Genomic DNA, 19,482 nt, shown 5'->3' on the forward strand with positions numbered 1-19,482 from the left:
TTACACACAGGCGCAGGAGAGTCCCGTTGAGAAAATCAATCGACATGTTGTTCAATCTACTTTGCAATAGAGCAGGGTGTCAGCTGTGGCTCTGTTTAAAACTAGTAAACTACCTTTACTGTTCATGAGGTCAGGGCTAATTATGCAAGGTGTGTGTGTGTGTGTGTGTGTGTGTGTGTGTGTGTGTGTGTGTGTGTGTGTGTGTGTGTGTGTGTATAGAAATGCTATGAAAAGCATCTGAATTCATCTTGGTGTTTTTACAAGTGTCTGATCTTTGTCCCCGGGCCAATCACTCAAGTAGAAAAGCCCCTGTCGTAACAATTTGCGAGCCCATGCGCTCAACCAAACCGGGATCCAATTTAGCAGGGCTGCTTAATGCAGGTGTAAGCATATGCTGACTTTATAGGCTTTTTCTGCATTTAAAAAAGCAGCATGCCATGTACAGAGATATATAAATTGTATTTTTACCATCATAACTGTGACTGTCACATTCTTTCCTTGGCAAGGTAGTTCTGTGGGAGAGCTGTCCGTTTAATTTATGTCATAAACATTCCATGTTTTCTATAAAGGTAGGGCAGGGAGAAAAATCATTCCCATCTGCTTTTGTTTCCTGTATTTTATGTAGAAAATAATACCCCTATCAATATTCAATTGTGTCTTGTTTCAGTGGCTTATGCTATTTAGGTCACTCGGCTTAACACTCAAGTTTCAGTTAAACAAAGAATTTGGAGAAGGGTGCCCATTTTTAATTAAGCTCATTTCCAGATGGCCTAATGTACAATTACTCCTTTTTTGACTCCAAATTATAATGGAATGTCTGTGAAAATTGCCTTTTAATTAGCCTGCTCTATCTGCTATCAAATCAAAATCAAATCAAATTCTATTTGTCACATGCGCCAAATACAACTGGTGTAAACTTTACCATGAAATGCTTCCCAACAATGCAGAGTTTAAAAATAAAATAGTAACACGTGGAATAAACTAAAATACACAAGAATGGAGCAATATACAGACAGCCAGTACCAGATCAATGTGAAGCTATATACAGACAGCCAGTACCAGATCAATGTGAAGCTATATACAGACAGCCAGTACCAGATCAATGTGGAGCTATATACAGCCAGTACCAGATCAATGTGAAGCTATATACAGACAGCCAGTACCAGATCAATGTGAAGCTATATACAGCCAGTACCAGATCAATGTGAAGCTATATACAGACAGCCAGTACCAGATCAATGTGAAGCTATATACAGACAGCCAGTACCAGATCAATGTGAAGCTATATACAGACAGCCAGTACCAGATCAATGTGAAGCTATATACAGACAGCCAGTACCAGATCAATGTGAAGCTATATACAGACAGCCAGTACCAGATCAATGTGAAGCTATATACAGACAGCCAGTACCAGATCAATGTGAAGCTATATACAGACAGCCAGTACCAGATCAATGTGGAGCTATATACAGACAGCCAGTACCAGATCAATGTGAAGCTATATACAGACAGCCAGTACCAGATCAATGTGGAGCTATATACAGACAGCCAGTACCAGATCAATGTGGAGCTATATACAGGAGTACCAGTACAAGATCAATGTGGAGCTATATACAGACAGCCAGTACCAGATCAATGTGGAGCTATATACAGACAGCCAGTACCAGATCAATGTGGAGCTATATACAGACAGCCAGTACCAGATCAATGTGGAGCTATATACAGGAGTACCAGTACAAGATCAATGTGGAGCTATATACAGACAGCCAGTACCAGATCAATGTGGAGCTATATACAGGAGTACCAGTACAAGATCAATGTGGAGCTATATACAGACAGCCAGTACCAGATCAATGTGGAGCTATATACAGACAGCCAGTACCAGATCAATGTGGAGCTATATACAGACAGCCAGTACCAGATCAATGTGGAGCTATATACAGGAGTACCAGTACAAGATCAATGTGGAGCTATATACAGCCAGTACCAGATCAATGTGAAGCTATATACAGACAGCCAGTACCAGATCAATGTGGAGCTATATACAGCCAGTACCAGATCAATGTGAAGCTATATACAGACAGCCAGTACCAGATCAATGTGAAGCTATATACAGACAGCCAGTACCAGATCAATGTGAAGCTATATACAGACAGCCAGTACCAGATCAATGTGAAGCTATATACAGACAGCCAGTACCAGATCAATGTGGAGCTATATACAGCCAGTACCAGATCAATGTGAAGCTATATACAGACAGCCAGTACCAGATCAATGTGAAGCTATATACAGACAGCCAGTACCAGATCAATGTGAAGCTATATACAGACAGCCAGTACCAGATCAATGTGAAGCTATATACAGACAGCCAGTACCAGATCAATGTGAAGCTATATACAGACAGCCAGTACCAGATCAATGTGAAGCTATATACAGACAGCCAGTACCAGATCAATGTGGAGCTATATACAGACAGCCAGTACCAGATCAATGTGAAGCTATATACAGACAGCCAGTACCAGATCAATGTGGAGCTATATACAGACAGCCAGTACCAGATCAATGTGGAGCTATATACAGGAGTACCAGTACAAGATCAATGTGGAGCTATATACAGACAGCCAGTACCAGATCAATGTGGAGCTATATACAGACAGCCAGTACCAGATCAATGTGGAGCTATATACAGACAGCCAGTACCAGATCAATGTGGAGCTATATACAGGAGTACCAGTACCAGATCAATGTGGAGCTATATACAGACAGCCAGTACCAGATCAATGTGGAGCTATATACAGACAGCCAGTACCAGATCAATGTGGAGCTATATACAGGAGTACCAGTACAAGATCAATGCGGAGCTATATACAGACAGCCAGTACCAGATCAATGTGGAGCTATATACAGACAGCCAGTACCAGATCAATGTGGAGCTATATACAGACAGCCAGTACCAGATCAATGTGGAGAGGTATGAGGTATTTTGAGGTATACTGAACAAAAATATAAATGCAACATGTAAAGTGTTTCATGAGCTGAAATAAAAGATCCCAGAAATGTTCAATACGCACAAAAACCTTATTACTCTCAAATTCTGTGCACAAGTTTGTTAATAAAAAAAAGTATAATAATTATATTTAACTAGGCAAGTCAGTTAAGAACAAATTCTAATTTACAATGACTGCCTACACTGGTCAAACCCGGATGACGCTGGGCCAATTGTGCACCGCCCTATGGGACTCCCAATCACGGCCGGTTGTGGTACAGCCTGGATTCGAACCAGGGTGTCTGTAGTGATGCCTCTAGCATTGAGACGCAGTGCCTTAGACCACTGTGCCACTCGGGAGCCCATCACTGTTAGTGAGCATTTCTTGTTTGCCAAGATAATCCATCCACCTGACGGGTGTGGCATATCCAGAAGCTGATTAAACAGCATTATCATTACACAGGTAAACCTTATGTTGGGGACAATTAAAGGCCACTCTAAAATGTGCAGTTTTGTCACACAACACAATGCCACAGATGTCTCAAGTTTTGAGGGAGCGTGCATTTATCGTGCTGACTGCAGGAATGTGCACCAGAGCTGTTGCCAGATAATTGAATGTTAATTTCTCAACCATAGGCTGCCTCAAATGTTGTTTTAGAGAATTTGGCAGTACATACAAAGATGATTCTTTGCTTCCAACTTTGTGGCAACAGTTTGGGGAAGGCCCTTTCCTGTTTCAGCATGACAATGCCCCCGTGAACAAAGCGAGGTCCATACAGAAATGGTTTGTCGAGTTCGGTGTGGAAGAACTTGACTGGCCTGCACAGATTCTTGACCTCAACCCCATCGAACACCTTTGGGATGAATTGAAACGCAAACTGCGAGCCAGGCCTAATCGCCCAACATCAGTGCCCGACCTCACTAATGCTCTTGTGGCTGAATGGAAGCAAGTACCTGCAGCAATGTTCCAACATCTAGTGGAACGCCTTCCCAGAAGAGGGGAGGCTGTTATAGCAGCAAAGGGGGGACCAACTCCATATTAATGCCCATGATTTTGGAATGAGATGTTCGACAAGCAGGTGTCCACATAATTTATTTTTTATTGTTTTACTGCTACATTCTAGCTGAAGAGAAAACAAGTTGTTTATTTTTGCCTCAAGGTTGTATTAAATTAATTCCGTAAAGCTCTGAACTTCATTAGGTCGATGTGAAGTCTCAGCGAACTTGCTTGTTTCTTAAAATCAATTCTACATAGAGGTTTATGATTGGGTTGTGTAACACTTTCATTTTCTGAAGTCTGTTGCTTTGTTTGTGCGTGTGTGTGTGTGTGTGTGTGTGTGTGTGTGTGTGTGTGTGTGAGCATCTCTGGATGGAAGCGTTGTGGAGGTCACAGCCTAGCAGCTCCATTCTCTTCAGAAGAAGCTAATTATACTGATGACTGCTGTATCCTGCTCTGCTGCGGGTCCTGTTCTCTCCCTCTTAACTTCTGTACAGAACATGCTTCATTTGGCTTTGATTGAGAATGATGCTGTGTATTCTCAGTCCCTGTAGGAATGTCTTTCTCCACTAATGGTGGTTTTAATTATTATGATGCTGCTAGCTGTTTCTCTGGCCACCACTTTGTGCTTTTGATACATACAGTACTGTTGTGTACAGTGTATTATGTGCTGTGAGTGAGTTTCCTCTTGGATCAAGATGAGAAGACCACTCAGTTTTAGAGTAATCATTCTTAATTATTGACAATGCTATTATATGGACTGTTTTGATATGTGAGGAATCTGCTGCACAGCACACCAGCCCACAGACACAATTAGCCTCTGTCTGCCTCCACTATGGCTGCTCTGCTCAAGAAGTGCGATGGATAGGCTTTGTTGATGGCCTATACAGTGCATTCCACATTGTTACGTTACAGCCTTATTCTAAAATGTATTAAATATTTGATTTCCTCAATCTACACACAATATCCCATAATGACAAAGTAAAAACAGGTTTTTAGAAATGTTTTCAAATGTATTAATAAAATAAAAACAGATGCCTTATTTACGTAAGTATTCAGACCCTTTGCTATGAGACTAGAAATTGAGCTCAGGTGCATCCTGTTTCCATTGATCATCTTTGATGTTTCTACAACATGATTGGAGTCCACCTGTGGTAAACTCAATTTATTGGACATGATTTGAAAAGGCCTGTCTTTATTAGGTCCCACATTTGACAGTGCGTGTCAGAGCAAAAACCAAGCCATGAGGTCAAAGGAATTGTCCTTAGAGCTCCGAGACAGGATTGTGTCGAGGCACAGATCTGGGGAAGGATACCAAACAATTTCTGCAGTATTGAAGGTCATCAAGGACACAGTGGCCTCCATCATTCTTAAATGGAAGAAGTTTGGAACCACCAAGACTCTTCTTAGAGCTGGCCGCCTGGTCAAACTGAGCAATCTGAGGAGAAGGGCCTTGGTCAGGGAGGTGAACCGATTGTCATTCTGACAGAGCTCTAGAGTTCCTCTGTGGAGATGGGAGAATCTTCCAGAAGGACAACCATCTCTGCAGCACTCCACCAATCAGGCCTTTATGGTAGAGTGGCCAGATGGAAGCCACTTCTCAGTAAAAGGCACATGACAGCCCGTTTGGAGTTTGCCAAAAGGCACCTAAAGGACTCTCCGACCATGAGAAACAAGATTCTCTGTTCTGATTAAACTAAGATTGAACACTTTGGCCTGAATGCCAAGCGTCACGTCTGGAGGAAACCTGACACCATCCCTAAGGGTAGTTGCTGCGTCATGCTGTGGGGATGTTTTTCAGTGGCAGGGACTGGGAGACTAGTCAGGATCGAGGCAAAGATGAACGGCGCAAAGTACAGAGGAGATCCTTGATGAAAACCTGCTCCAGAGCGCTCAGGACCTCAGACTGGGGCAAAGGTTCACCTTCCAACAAGACAACGACCCTAAGCCCACAGCCAAGACAACACAGGAATGGCTTCAGGACAAGTCTCCCAATGTCCTTGAGTGGCCCAGCCAGAGCCCGGACTTGAACCCAATTGAACATCTCTGGAGAGACCTGAAAATAGCTCCCCATCCAACCTGACAAAGCTTGAGAGGATCTGCGGAGAAGAATGGGAGAAATTCCCCAAATACAGGTGTGTCAAGCTTGTAGCGTCATACCCAAGAAGACTTGAGGCTGTAATCGCTGCCAAAGGTGCTTCAACAAAGTACAGGGTCTGAATACTTATGTAAATGTCATCATTTTTAAGTGTTTTTAATACATTTGCAAACATTTCTAAAAACCCGTTTTTGCTTCATCATTATGGGGTATTGTATGTAGATTGATGAGGGGGAAAAAAACTGTTTAATCAATTTTAGAATAACCCCCTGACTTAATCCACATTTTGTTGTTGCAGCCTGAAAATTGATTAAATCAAATTTTTTCGCACCCATCCACACACAATACCCCATTTTGAAATGTTTGCAAATTTATTGAAAATGAAATACAGAAATATGTCATTTGACATGGTATTCACACCCCTGAGTTAATGCGTGTTAGAATCACCTTTTGCAGTGATTTACAGCTGTGAGTCTTTCTGGGTAATTCTAGGAGAGATTTGCACACCTGGATTGTACAATATTTAAACATTTATTCTTTAAAAAATTCTTCAAGCTCTGTCAAGTTGGTTGTTGATCATTGCTAGACAGCCATTTTCAAGTCTTGCCATAGATTTAAGCCGATTTAAGTCAAAACATGGAATGTTGTCTTGGTAAGCAACTCCAGTGTATATTTGGCCTTGTGTTTTAGGTTATTGTCCTGCTGAAAAGGGAATTTGTCTCCCAGTGTCTTTTTTATTGTATTTTTATTTAACTAAGCAAGTCAGTTAAATTCTTATTTACAATGACGGCCTACCAAAAGGCCTCCTGTGAGGTGCCCTTCTTTGCGAGGCATTGGAAAACCTCCCTGGTCTTTGTAGTTGAATCTGTGTTTGAAATTCAAGGCTCTGCTGAGGGGTACGGAGATGAGTTGGTCATTAAAAAAAAAACATTTGTTTAACACTATTATTGCACACAGTCCATGCAACGTATTATGTGACTTGTTAAGCAACATTTTTAGGCTTCCCAAAACAAAGGGGTTGAATACTTATTGACTCAAGACATTTCAGCTTTTAATTTCTAAACATTTCTACAAATATAATTCCACTTTTACATTATGTGGTATTGTGTAATGTCCAGTTACCAGTAGCCATGACTCTCTGAGATCATGTTCAGATTGCTATTATATATGAATAGATTCCTATTACCCAAGAGCAACTTTTTAAACATCTTTCAACCTTAGTGACATGTTTAAAAGCTTTTTGTCAAGTAACACAGCCACAGGAGGAATGTTGCAGCCGAGGAGAGATGGATGAACTGTGGAACTTTCACATCAAAGGAAATGCAATAACGGAGAGACAACCTGTTCTTAACTGGTATCTGAGGGCAGGATCACAGATCTGGACAGGAACCTGTTCCTAGGTCTGATTAAAGTAAAGCTACTGTATAGGGGATCGTTATATACCTTATGCTTCGGAATATACTGCAGCCTATAATGGGTCTTCAGGAATGGCAGTGGGCGTGGAGGATTTGATTTACTCTTTACAAGTCTAGTACATTATTACCACCAGACAATAGACTTAACTGCTGTTATTAGCAAAATGAACATGTGACCTAATAATGAGGGTTATGTACGTGAAGATATTTTATGTAAAAAAAAACAGATGACAAAATAGATGTGGTACTCGTTCCCATCTATTTAGATCATTCTCCAGACCTGAGACTGAACCATTTAATAGATTGCAACATTAATTTCATCCATAGTCATCTGTTGCTCATGTTAATCATGGAAATGACAAGGTCATCTGCTTTCCCTTTTTAAGCTTAGCTAGTTATAATGCCCCTGGCATGCAATTCACCATTCCATTTCTGTGGAACAATTAGCATCAGTGACAGATTATTCTCATACCCTCCTAATTATCATACAGGCTGCCAGAGCTCCATGAGATGAATTGCTCATGGTCTTTTTTCTCTCCGTGCCCCCACCCTGTCTGAGAGGCAATGTAATCAAATGCTCACATGTTTTAGAGGCTTCATTCATTGGGCTCCTGAGTGGCGCAATGGTCCAAGGCACTGCATCTCAGTGCTAGAGGCGTCACTATGTAACAGTATGGCTTCCGTCCCTCTCCTCGCCCCAACCTGGGCTTGAACCAGGGACCCTCTGCACACATCAACAACTGACACCCCACGAAGCATCGTTACCCATCGCGCCACAGCCGCGGCCCTTGCAGAGCAAAGGAACAACTACTTAAGGTCGCAGAGCGAGTGACGTCACCCGATTTGAACCGCTATTAGCGCGCACCACCGCTAACTAACTGGCCATTTCACATCGGTTGCACTACAGACCCTGGTTCGATTCCAGGCTGTATCACAACCGGCCGTGATTGGAAGTCCCATAGGGTGGCGCACAATTGGCCCAGCATTGTTAGGGTTTAGCCGGGGTTGGCCATCATTTTGAATGAGAATTTGTTCTTAACTGGCTTGCCTAGTTAAATAAAGGTTAAATCAAAGAATTCACATAACAGCTGCATTAGTATTTAGCCGCACTGATATTCAGTGTGTATGTGGGGACATTTTGTTTTCATACGTTGTTGTGACAAGCATTACAATTTAAATATGGACGTTTTAAAAAGATCTATTTTTTTTATGTGTAATAATCTGGCTAGGCTGTGTGAGTGTGCGCTCCTGCGAGAGGGAGCGAAAGAGACACGGAGTTTGTAATGCAGGCTCTTATTACAGTTTGGTAATGGCTCTCAAATCATCTTTAAGCTCTGGAATGTGAAAACTAAACACGATGGTCACTTGTGATGAAGTGCTAGCAGCTGTTTTTTGCCCAGTAAGGGGGAAAGAGGTTAGAATATCTTAATTTACTGTGCTGCTGTCCACTGTACCAGTGTTTCCCCTAGGAGTTTTTTCAGCAGGGGTGGCAAAGGTAGCGGGAGATTATTATAATTTTTTTTGTAGAATGATTTCTGGTGACTTTTTAAAAAGATTCCAAAATGCAAAAATGGAATTATGTTGACACCATCTGAAATATAACTGATGTGCGCCACTGCACTGTAGGGAGATGATGAGCAAGCGGTGGCTGTGCGCTCGTGGCTTTCATTCGGGCCACTGCTCACTCTGTTTGCTACAAATATAAGTTGTAACTTGTCTCACTGATCTTAAAGGGATAGTGTGAGATTTTGGCAATTAAGCTCTATTTCAATTTATTCAGATGAACTCATGGATACCATTTTTATGTCTCTGTCTGCAGTTTGAATTAAGTTTGAAGGTAGTTTCGCAAACCATTGCTAACTAGCGTTGGCATAATGACTGTAAATGGATCATCTGACTATTGGTAACTAGAAAAGGGGCTTAATTGCCAAAATTGCACTATCCATTTAAAAGCAAAATTAAATGTTTTGGAGTGGTGGCAACTGCTGCTAAATGAATTTAAGGGAAACACTGCTGTACTGTATATTTATTTAATCTCCTGTGTCTCTACTCTGGTTTGCAGGCAAGGTGAGGTGGCAAGACTTTGACCAGGACCTATATGTCGGTGCTACGGTGGTGCGGCCGGGGCAGGATCCCTACGCTCGCAACAAGTTCAATCAGGTGGAGAGTGACAAGCTCAGGATGGACCGCGGAGTCCCTGACACCAGACACGACCAGTAAGTCTCTATTCAACCTCTGTCATGGGTGGAATTAAGTAAGGAAGAAATGGGAACAGAATGAAATAATTTTCGTGAATTCATGGTGATTTTACTGCAGTGAGTAGTAAAGTGATTAATCAGTGAACTTCCCCATTAGTAATGTCCTATGGGGAAAAACTGGGAACTCCTGCTGTCATCTGATTATCAGGAGGGCAAAATGAATCAAAGACAGAAGTATATAGTATACATCTTTCTTGTTCCTCCCCCTTAACAGGGGTTCTTCTGCTGGTGCCTCAATATAAGCTAACTAAGCCTCACAATAACACTGGACAGTCTAGCAGAGACCTTTTGGTGCAATCATCTGAAGCTCCCAATTTGGCTCGCTCACTCATCTTCTTTTCGAAGACAAACTGCTCAAAGATCAAAGTAAGTGCAGGTCCTCTGGGGAGAAATACAGGTGTATAGATGGCTTATTGTGGGGGGTCATGATAGTAGATTGATAGCGAGTTACACTTCCATTTTCTTCCTAGTTGGAGCAGTTGATGATGAATCGATGGTGCCTGTAGTTCTTTATACAACGGGGGTCTAATCCTGGATGCTGATTGGTTAAAACCGCATTCCAGCCGGTGTCTATTAGTTACTCAAAAGTCGTACAGATACTGAACTTGGGAGTCCTTCCAAATGTCCACCTGCTAAAGCTATACCGTTGAAATGCCTATTTACTCTGTTCCGTCTCACTGCATAATCCAAAGTCTCATCAGCCCAGCCAGGCAATTTATAAACTTGAAAATATCAATAGAAAACAGGTAAAATGAAATGATGTGCTGCTAGTTTGCCGTCTTTCCAGCTTCAGTTTGAAGTGATGGTGTTAGGTTTGTTGTTGGCTAGCTCCTCTGAACAACAGTGTCCTGACGAGAGAGCACATTTTCTATGCCAGGCGAAATCGTGCATCCATTAGCTTATTGTAATGGATGTATCCAAATAAATGTCACTAGACAACAGCATAAACTAACGCAAATAACAGAATAACCGCTACTTTGCTGTTATTCTGGCTGCACTGTTTGACGTGACTGTAAGTAGCTAGCAAGCAAGGAATAAGAACATTTACAGCCAGTATGGCAACGGAACATTTAGAACAAACGACTGGGTCGCGTCTATGGCAACCGAACCGATAGAATGGACGAGCAGCTGGCTTAGGTAGCAACCCTAGATTTGTGTCGGGACGATATCTTGTGGAAGGATGAAATAGTATGAATAAATTCATCAAAATAATATTTTTTATGAAAATATGTCAATCATTATTTGAATATGTTGGTATCCCGTTGTATATAAGTGATAATTCCCTCGAAGCCGGTGTTTGGAGGATATATTTGCACGGTTTGCCGGCCCTCGATTTCGTCTTGGGCCTAACAACACCCGTGCCAATATATCCTCCTAACACCGGCTTCGAGGGCATTATCACTTAATTGTGGTCCAACGATGTCAATGTCCTGCTTGATTTATGTCTCTGGATGGGCCAGGTCAATAGAGCTTAGATAGATACTCCAGAGAGAACCTTCAGATAACAGGGATCCTACTCTGGAAGAGCTTCATCCATTATCCCTGTCAGTTTAACATATTCATCTCACTTTCGTCATCCAGTTAGAGAATCACTGCTTTTTTATTTGGCCCAGGAAACCTCTGTGGCCTCTCTCTTATACCCTCAGATTTCCATAACATTTGAATTCCGGACTATGCAAAGCAAATTAGCATGAGATTTATCTTCGTGTGTAATGGATTCTTTATCTCTTTGGGAGGGTGTACATGGCCAAGTGGGTTGTTTTTTGAGTAAAATGGCTGTGACTAAGGCAGGTGCCCAGGGACTTCCCCAATAATGCAATATCATATTGAACTGGAAGTGCCCCTTAACTTTTTATCTCTGATGCCCAATCATCTGCCACTGCTTTGGGTATTATGATGTCGATGCCTTTTGGCCCCGTGGGACACAGTGTCTTACAAGAGAAAATATCGAAGAGAGTGAAGGGGTGGCAAGGGGCAGGATGATCCATCAAAGTGGATACAATTGACAAAGGACGGGTTGTAGAAGAGTGGGGGAGCACAGAAGCCAATGTGTTGGAATGCTAATGAGAGGGAGCAGTCGGTGGCAGTAACAAAGTGGCTTTTCCTCTGGCATTCTCTCTGGCATTCTGATCAATGTTTTCTGGGGGCCCAGGAGTCGCCCCTGCTCCACATTGGTGCCCTCATGTCAGCCCAAGGAGTGGTGCTCAAAGGTACAATTTATTATCTTGTGGCCTTCCCCCCTGTGCTCCCCGGGACCTAGAGCACTATCCCTGCCCAGATATCAGGACAGGAGGGCCAAATCCATATGTCATGAGTAAGTTGAAGAGTTGTAGTTTTGGGCTTCAGCGGTGGGTTGAAATGTCTGCTACTCCTTGTAAATGGAAACATGGTGTCTGGTATAGGATTTGTGTATGTTGACTCATAAGATTACACCACTGATTCCTGGCAGGTTTTTGTGCTATTTTTCTGATACTTTATATAGCATGGACCAGATGTAGCAGGCATTGAAGCAATGTTTATTTAGCTTCTACATTTTGATTTAGATAAAATATAACATAACATCTGATAAATATTCTCCACCGTCGATGCTCGTGGGTCATGTTGACAGCAGTGTTCTTCAGTGGCCACAAATGAATATATTGAGGTAAGCATTTCTGCCACTCTGTGAAAACACTTTCTCCCGCTTTCCCATCTGGCTGATGAAAATATAATAGTGGGTGGGCACTGGGCGGTAAACAAAACAAAAATCTCTGGAAGTCGATACATATTTATAAGTCATTGCCGTCTGCAATTAAAGCCTGATTATTCAAAAGCATGATTATGGTATGGGTGTGAGTAAAATATGTATTTGTGTGTCACTCAAAGCAGTTGCCTCTAGAATCTCGACAACTGCTCATACTGTACCTGCATATGTAATTGGAATTTTGGGCAATCGTTCAGTTGACAGTAACAAATGTAAAATGGCAATGTTTAACCATCCACAGGTTTAATCATCATTTTCTCTGCATAATGAATTATTTTACTGTTAATTTCTCATGACATTTTTGCTGGACTTGGACAAACATTCTTGTCCCCGCATGTTCTAGATTAATCAGTAGCTTGATTACGGTTGTTCCTGGAGCTGCAGGACAAATACATTCCAGTCCCAAAAATAACTAAATTGTGCTTCTTACATTAGATGGTGTTTTCAGATTTTGGAATCACTAGGGGAAGCACTATAGTATGACTTAAGTCACCAGTAAGTAACGGTTGGGGAGGCTTGTGGTGTTCTTAGCTAACAGAGTTCACTATCTCTCGTTATTGTCTGTGGGTCCCACGAGCTGGAAGTTACTCAACTCTGTTTCTGCAAAGACCTTAAAGACTCCTTTCAAGTACCTAAAATATGCTCTCAAAGTTGTAGGATGTGACTATCTCATTCATGTGTAATACACTAAGCATTTAGCCACTCCACCATACTGTACATAGGTCTCCTGTGAGTGCCTGTGGTTTATGACTGGGGCAGGTATGCAGGAAGTCTTGTCAGGGATGTCTGTGTCCCAGCACAGGCTTCCTATTGATCCTTCTGACAAGTCTGCCCATACTTTGCAATTAAGGAACTGACACGTGCTTCTGGCTGTGGTCAGTGCGTCTGCAGGAAAGTTCTCCAAATGGAATGCAGGGTATATTACAGTCATCAGAAACCAGGCTGAATGTGAACATCGATATTTCATCTTTTTGTCTTCTCTCCTCTGTTGTTATGTGGATGAGTATTGCGATGAGTGCTACAACAACGGCACACTGCTCTTTGCTTTCTCCCAAATGCCCTCTTTCAGCTTTCACCCTGTCCAGTTGGTCTTAAAAAGGAAATGGGGAAGAATTCACAGTGATTGATTTGTTTATTACAGAGGTACCGCATGCTGATTTAATTTCCCATGTGTCTGTAGAGAGCTGTAACTTCTAGGAGGGGATTCAATTGTATCTCTCACCCGTCAATGTGCAAGGTTCACAGTATGTGCTCCGGTGAAAATTATTTAATGCTGAGGTCTCTGTATACATAGTTGCTGGATATCAGTGCCGGGGGGTGGCACATTGATTTGTTTGCTTCACCAGCTTGGCTCCTCTCACTGTGTGTGTGTGTGTGTGTGTGTGTGTGTGGGTTGAAGTATGTTGGGGTTAAATCTACGCTGGTTCACCATATATGGCTGTAGTTGTCGGCGTATTTGAATCGGGGATAGGTTTCCTCTGTAATTGACATTAAAGTAGTTTATCAATTGATATGATTCGGGGGAAAACAATCTTTATTTTGCATATTGGTTTCCATGATACTCTACAGGATTAGGCCAGTGTCTTTGAAAGTTTCATGTCTTCTTCACTGAGAATTGAGTTGCGCTCTCCCAGTGTCTGGCTGAAACTGTTGGCATGCGAGGGAAAGAGGACCATTTGGAGGACCATTTCTCAGCAGAGTGCATCACGGGTACTTCCTGTTTGAGCTTCTAGTTGTAGACAGGAAGCAGGAATATAGAGTCATGATCTGATTTTCCAGATGAGGGAGGGCCTTGTATGCTTGCTTGTGGTCTAGGACTTTATCACCCCTAGTGGCGAAGGAGACATGTTGATGGAAGTTGGGCATTACGTGTCTTAATGACGTTGAATTAAAATCACCGACAAAAAGGAAAGCAGATGCATGGTTTCGTGCTTGTTTATAGCCTCGTATAGTACATTAAGTGCCAGCTTGTTGATTTTCTCGTCCTGATGTGTGTGTGTGTGTGTGTATATATAGAGGTCGACCGATTAGGATTTTTCAACACCGATACCAATTATTGGAGGACCAAAAAAAGCCGATACCGATTAATCGGGCAATTTAAAAAAATAAAATATATATATATATATATATATATATATATATATATATATATATATATATATATAAAAATGTTAACAAAACATTTTTTTACTTTTTTTTATTTATTTATTTGTAATAATGACAATTACAACAATACTGAATGAAAACTTAATATAATACTTCAATGAAACATGTTCAATTTGGTTTAAATAATGCAAAAACAAAGTGTTGGAGAAGAAAGTAAAAGTGCAATATGTGCCATGTAAGAAAGCTAACGTTTAAGTGTCTTGCTCAGAACATGAGAACATATGAAAGCTGGTGGTTCCTTTTAACATGAGTCTTCAATATTCCCAGGTAAGAAGTTTTAGGTTGTAGTTATTATAGGAATTATAGGACTATTTCTCTCTATACGATTTGTATTGTGTGTGTGTGTGTATATATATGTATATGTGTATATATATATATGCATGTGTATATGTGTATATATATGTGTATATATGTGTGTATATACATACACACACACACACACAGTTGAAGTCGGAAGTTTACATATACCTTAGCCAAATACATTTAAACTCAGTTTTTCACAATTCCTGACATTTAATCCTAGTAAAAATTCCCTTTCTTAGGTCAGTTAGGATCACCACTTTATTTTAAGAATGTGAAATGTTAGAATAATAGTAGAGAGAATGATTTATTTCTTTCATCACATTCCCAGTGGGTCAGAAGTTTACATACACACACTCAATTCATATTTGGTAGCATTGCCTTTAAATTGTTTAACTTGGGTCAAATGTTTTGGGTAGCCTTCCACAAGCTTCCCACAATAACTTGGGTGAATTTTGGCCCAGTCCTCCTGACAGAGCTGGTGTAACTGAGTCAGGTTTGTAGGCCTCCTTGTTCGCACACGCTTTTTCAGTTCTGCCCACAAATTTTCTATAGGATTGAGGTCAAGGATTTGTGATGGCCACTCCAATACCTTGACTTTGTTGTCCTTAAGCCATTTTGCCACAACTTTGGAAGTATGCTTAGGGTCGTTGTCCATTTGGAAAACCCATTTGCGACAAAACTTTAACTTCCTGACTGATGTCTTGAGATGTTGCTTCAATATGTACACATCATTTTCATTTCTCACAATCCCATCTATTTTGTGAAGTGCACCAGTCCCTCCTGCAGCAAATCACCCCCACAACATGATACTGCCACCCCCGTGCTTCACGGTTGGGATGGTGTGCTTCGGCTTGCAAGCATCCCCCATTTTCCTCAAATTTTTTCATCAGACCAGAGGACATTTCTCCCAAAAGTACGATCTTTGTCCACATGTGCAGTTGTAAACCGTAGTCTGGCTTTTTTATGCTGGTTTTGGAGCAGTGGCTTCTTCCTTGCTGAGCGGCCTTTCAGGTTATGTCGATATAGGACTCGTTTTACTGTGGATATAGATACTTTTGTAACTGTTTCCTCCAGCATCATCACAAGGTCCTTTGCTGTTGTTCTGGGATTGATTTGCATTTTTCGCATCAAAGTACGTTCATCTCCTTCCTGAGCGGTATGACGGTTGCGTGGTCCCATGATGTTTATACTTGTGTACTATTGTTTGTACAGATGAACGTGGTACCTTCAGGCATTTGGAAATTGCTCCCAAGGATGAACCAGACTTGTTGAGGTCTACAATTTTTTTGGAGGTCTTGGCTGATTTCTTTTGATTTTTCCCATGATGTCAAGCAAAGAGGCACTGAGTTTGAAGGTAGGCCTTGAAATGCATCCACAGGTACACCTCCAATTGACTCAAATGATGTCAATTAGCCTATCAGAAGCTTCTAAAGCCATTACATTTTCTGGAAATTTCCAAGCTGTTTAAAGGCACAGTCAACTTAGTGTATGTAAACTTCTGACCCACTGGAATTGTGATACAGTGAATTATAAGTGAAATAATCTGTCTGTAAACAATTGTTTGGAAAAATTACTTGTGTCATGCACAAAGTAGATGTTCTAACCGACTTGCCAAAACTATAGTTTGTTAAAAACTTCTTCGGGATAGGGGGCAGTATTCGGAAGTTTGGATGAATGAGGTGGCCAAAGTAAACTGCCTGTTACTCAGGCCCAGAAGCTAGGATATGCATGTAATTGGTAGTATTGGATAGAAAACACTCTAAAGTTTCCAAAACTGTTAAAATAATGTCTGTGAGTATAACAGAACTGATATGGACAATCCATCCAGACGTTTCTTTTTTCAGCTCACCGCTTATTACAATGGCTGTCAATGGGAATATAAAAGGAATACCTCCCAGATTGCAGTTCCTAGGGCTTCCACTAGATGTCACCAGTCTTTAGAAAGAGTTTCAGGCTTGTTTTTTGAAAAATGAGCTAGAATTTGTAGTTTTTCTAAGTGGCTCCCATTTTGGCTGTAATGTTTGTAGTGCATTCCGATGAGGGCGCGCACTTCGTTATTTATCTCCGGTAATGAACGTACTATTCTCCGTCTTAAATTTCATAGTTTATTTACATATTACGGTACCTGAGGATTGATTTAGAAACATTGTTTGGCTTGTTTGGAAGAAGTTTATTGGTAACTTACGGGATTCATTTGTATGCATTTTGAATGAGGAAAACCGGTGGATTACTGAGTCAAGTGCGCCAACTAAATTTACTTTTTTGGGATATAAAGAAGGGCTTTATCGAACAAATGGACCATTTGTTATGTAGCTGGCACCCTTGTGATTGCAACCAGATGAAGATCTTCAAAGGTAAATTATTAATTTTTTCGCTATTTCTGACTTTTGTGACGCATCTGCTTGGTTGGAAAATTAATGTAATGCTTTTGTGTGCGGGGCGCAGTCCTCAGATAATCGCATGGTGTGCTTTCGCCGTAAAGCCTTTTTGAAATCTGACAAAGCGAATGGATTAACAAGAAGTTAAGCTTTTAAATGATCTATGACACTGGTATTTTCAGTGTTTAATATTACGATTTTTGTAATTTGAATTTCGCACTCTGCAATTTCACCCGATGTTGTCGAGGCCGGGCGCTAGCAGTACGCCTATCCCAAAAAGAGGTTTTAACAAAAAATTTGTGGAGTGGTTGAAAACAAGTTTTAATGACTCCAACCTAAGTGTGTGTCAACTTCCGTCTTCAACTGTGTGTGTGTATATATATATATATATATATATATATATATATATATATATATATATATATATATATATACACACACACACACACATTATATATATATGTGTGTATATATATATATATATATATATAGCAGTCATGATAACAGATGAAAACTTTCTGTGGCGGTAGAAGGGGTGGCATTTGACCATCAGGTATTCCAAGACAGGTGAACAATGGGTCGAGACTTCCATTGCGCTAGAATCGGCACACCATTTGCTATAGATGAAGAGGCATACCATTCCTGATTTTCCTAAATACGATGTCCTGTCCGCTCCGGGGAATGGAGAATCCATTGAGTTGGACAGCCTTCACCTTGCCAGGGCTCACCCTCTCTTGCCTCTCTTTCGCCGGCGTTTCCTCTTGGATAGCCTGAAAATTGAGTCGGAATTACACAAAGAGACCAGGGCAGATGAGATACATGTTGTGCAAAAAAAGTTATGATAAACTCCAGAAGTATCACAAAATAGCAAAGTTGTGTCCGAGCTCGCAAGATGACAGCCATACAGTACGGCGCCATCTTTCCTGTCTCTGCACTGCCTGCGGCTGTCTGCCCAGCACCATTGAACACTTAGATGAGAGATTCCGCCTCCTCTGATTCTTGTCACAAGAGATGCCTTTTATTTCGGTGTCCTTTTTTTGTTGTTGACCAGCTTAAATTGCTTGGCTTCTTGAATCTTCAGACAGACCATTAACTTGGATGGCAGGAGACATGCTGGAGGCCTGCTGGAGGCCTGCTGGAGGCCGCAGGTCTTAATTGGAATGTTTTTATGTATTGTCTGTTGTCAACCCAGCGTGGACTCGGTAACCGCTGTCTGCCGTTTTGGCCACTCTCTCCAATTCTAATGAAGCGTTCTCAGTGTACACTGCCGGATACATATTTAATGAGGAAGGTGAGCCAGTTAGATTATGAAGCGCTGAACGGCGTGCACGTGAAGCCATCAAAGGACCAGGCAGTAGACTATACAAAGCAACTCATCAGCTGTGCTTGTTTTTCATTTGTGCTTGTCTTTTATATCCCCGCCCTACAGTATCTTGTTACTGACACCTCATTTTAATTACAGAGCTCAGAGGGAGCTACATTACATGACATACATGAAGTTTGAAGCCTAATTGTTGTCTGTGCAATGAAAAGGGAGTGCCACAGTTTTTTTTTGATGGTACAGCAAGCCGGTGTCAAGGGCTTGGTTAAGCCTGGGATGGTTTACTAGACTGGTTTACATGCATTTGAAGAACAGAGAAGCAGCCTTCAGCGTGGACTTTAATGCGAATGCAGTCCTAACAGTAATGTGGGTTAGAAATTTAAGTATTTATATTTGAAATACTTATTTTCTGTGTATTTTAGTATTTCCAAATGACGTGTCCAGTTCACCTTCTATTTTCAAATAGCTTTCTTTTTTCCAAATAAATGTCTAATACCCCTAAGACCAACCAGACCTGGGTTCAAATTTTAAATATTTGTATTTGAGTATTTTTCTTGGCCCGGATGATACAGTACTTGCTGTGCTCTGTATTATGTGGACCACTCCCATAGTTGACCTCTGCTCTGGGAACTATGAGCAGCTATTTTTTGCCTGGAGTGATTCCTACAAAGGGAGAGTCGTGTCTTGTCTTGTAACTCCTTTAGGAAGCATTGATTGACGTCAAAGCCTTACTCTTGTCCCTCCATTTCTCCATCTTCTCTCCTCTCTCCAAGGAGGCTCGTCATGGGCAGTCTCTGTGTCGATGGGTTTGACGTGG

At 41.3% G+C, this 19,482-nt stretch overlaps 1 protein-coding gene across 2 annotated transcripts in view; it reads left to right on the forward strand.

Moving 5' to 3' along the window:
* Nucleotides 1–19,482, forward strand: part of galnt2 (UDP-N-acetyl-alpha-D-galactosamine:polypeptide N-acetylgalactosaminyltransferase 2) — a 95,837-nt gene that overhangs the window by 64,082 nt on the left and 12,273 nt on the right. For both annotated transcript variants that reach the window (XM_029765131.1, XM_029765132.1), the window contains exon 3: nucleotides 9,559–9,712. In XM_029765131.1, coding sequence (XP_029620991.1) covers nucleotides 9,559–9,712 — 154 coding nt within the window. The remainder of the gene's footprint in view (nucleotides 1–9,558; nucleotides 9,713–19,482) is intronic.

This window comes from Salmo trutta, chromosome 10, assembly GCF_901001165.1.
Source record: "Salmo trutta chromosome 10, fSalTru1.1, whole genome shotgun sequence".
NCBI lineage: Eukaryota > Metazoa > Chordata > Actinopteri > Salmoniformes > Salmonidae > Salmo > Salmo trutta.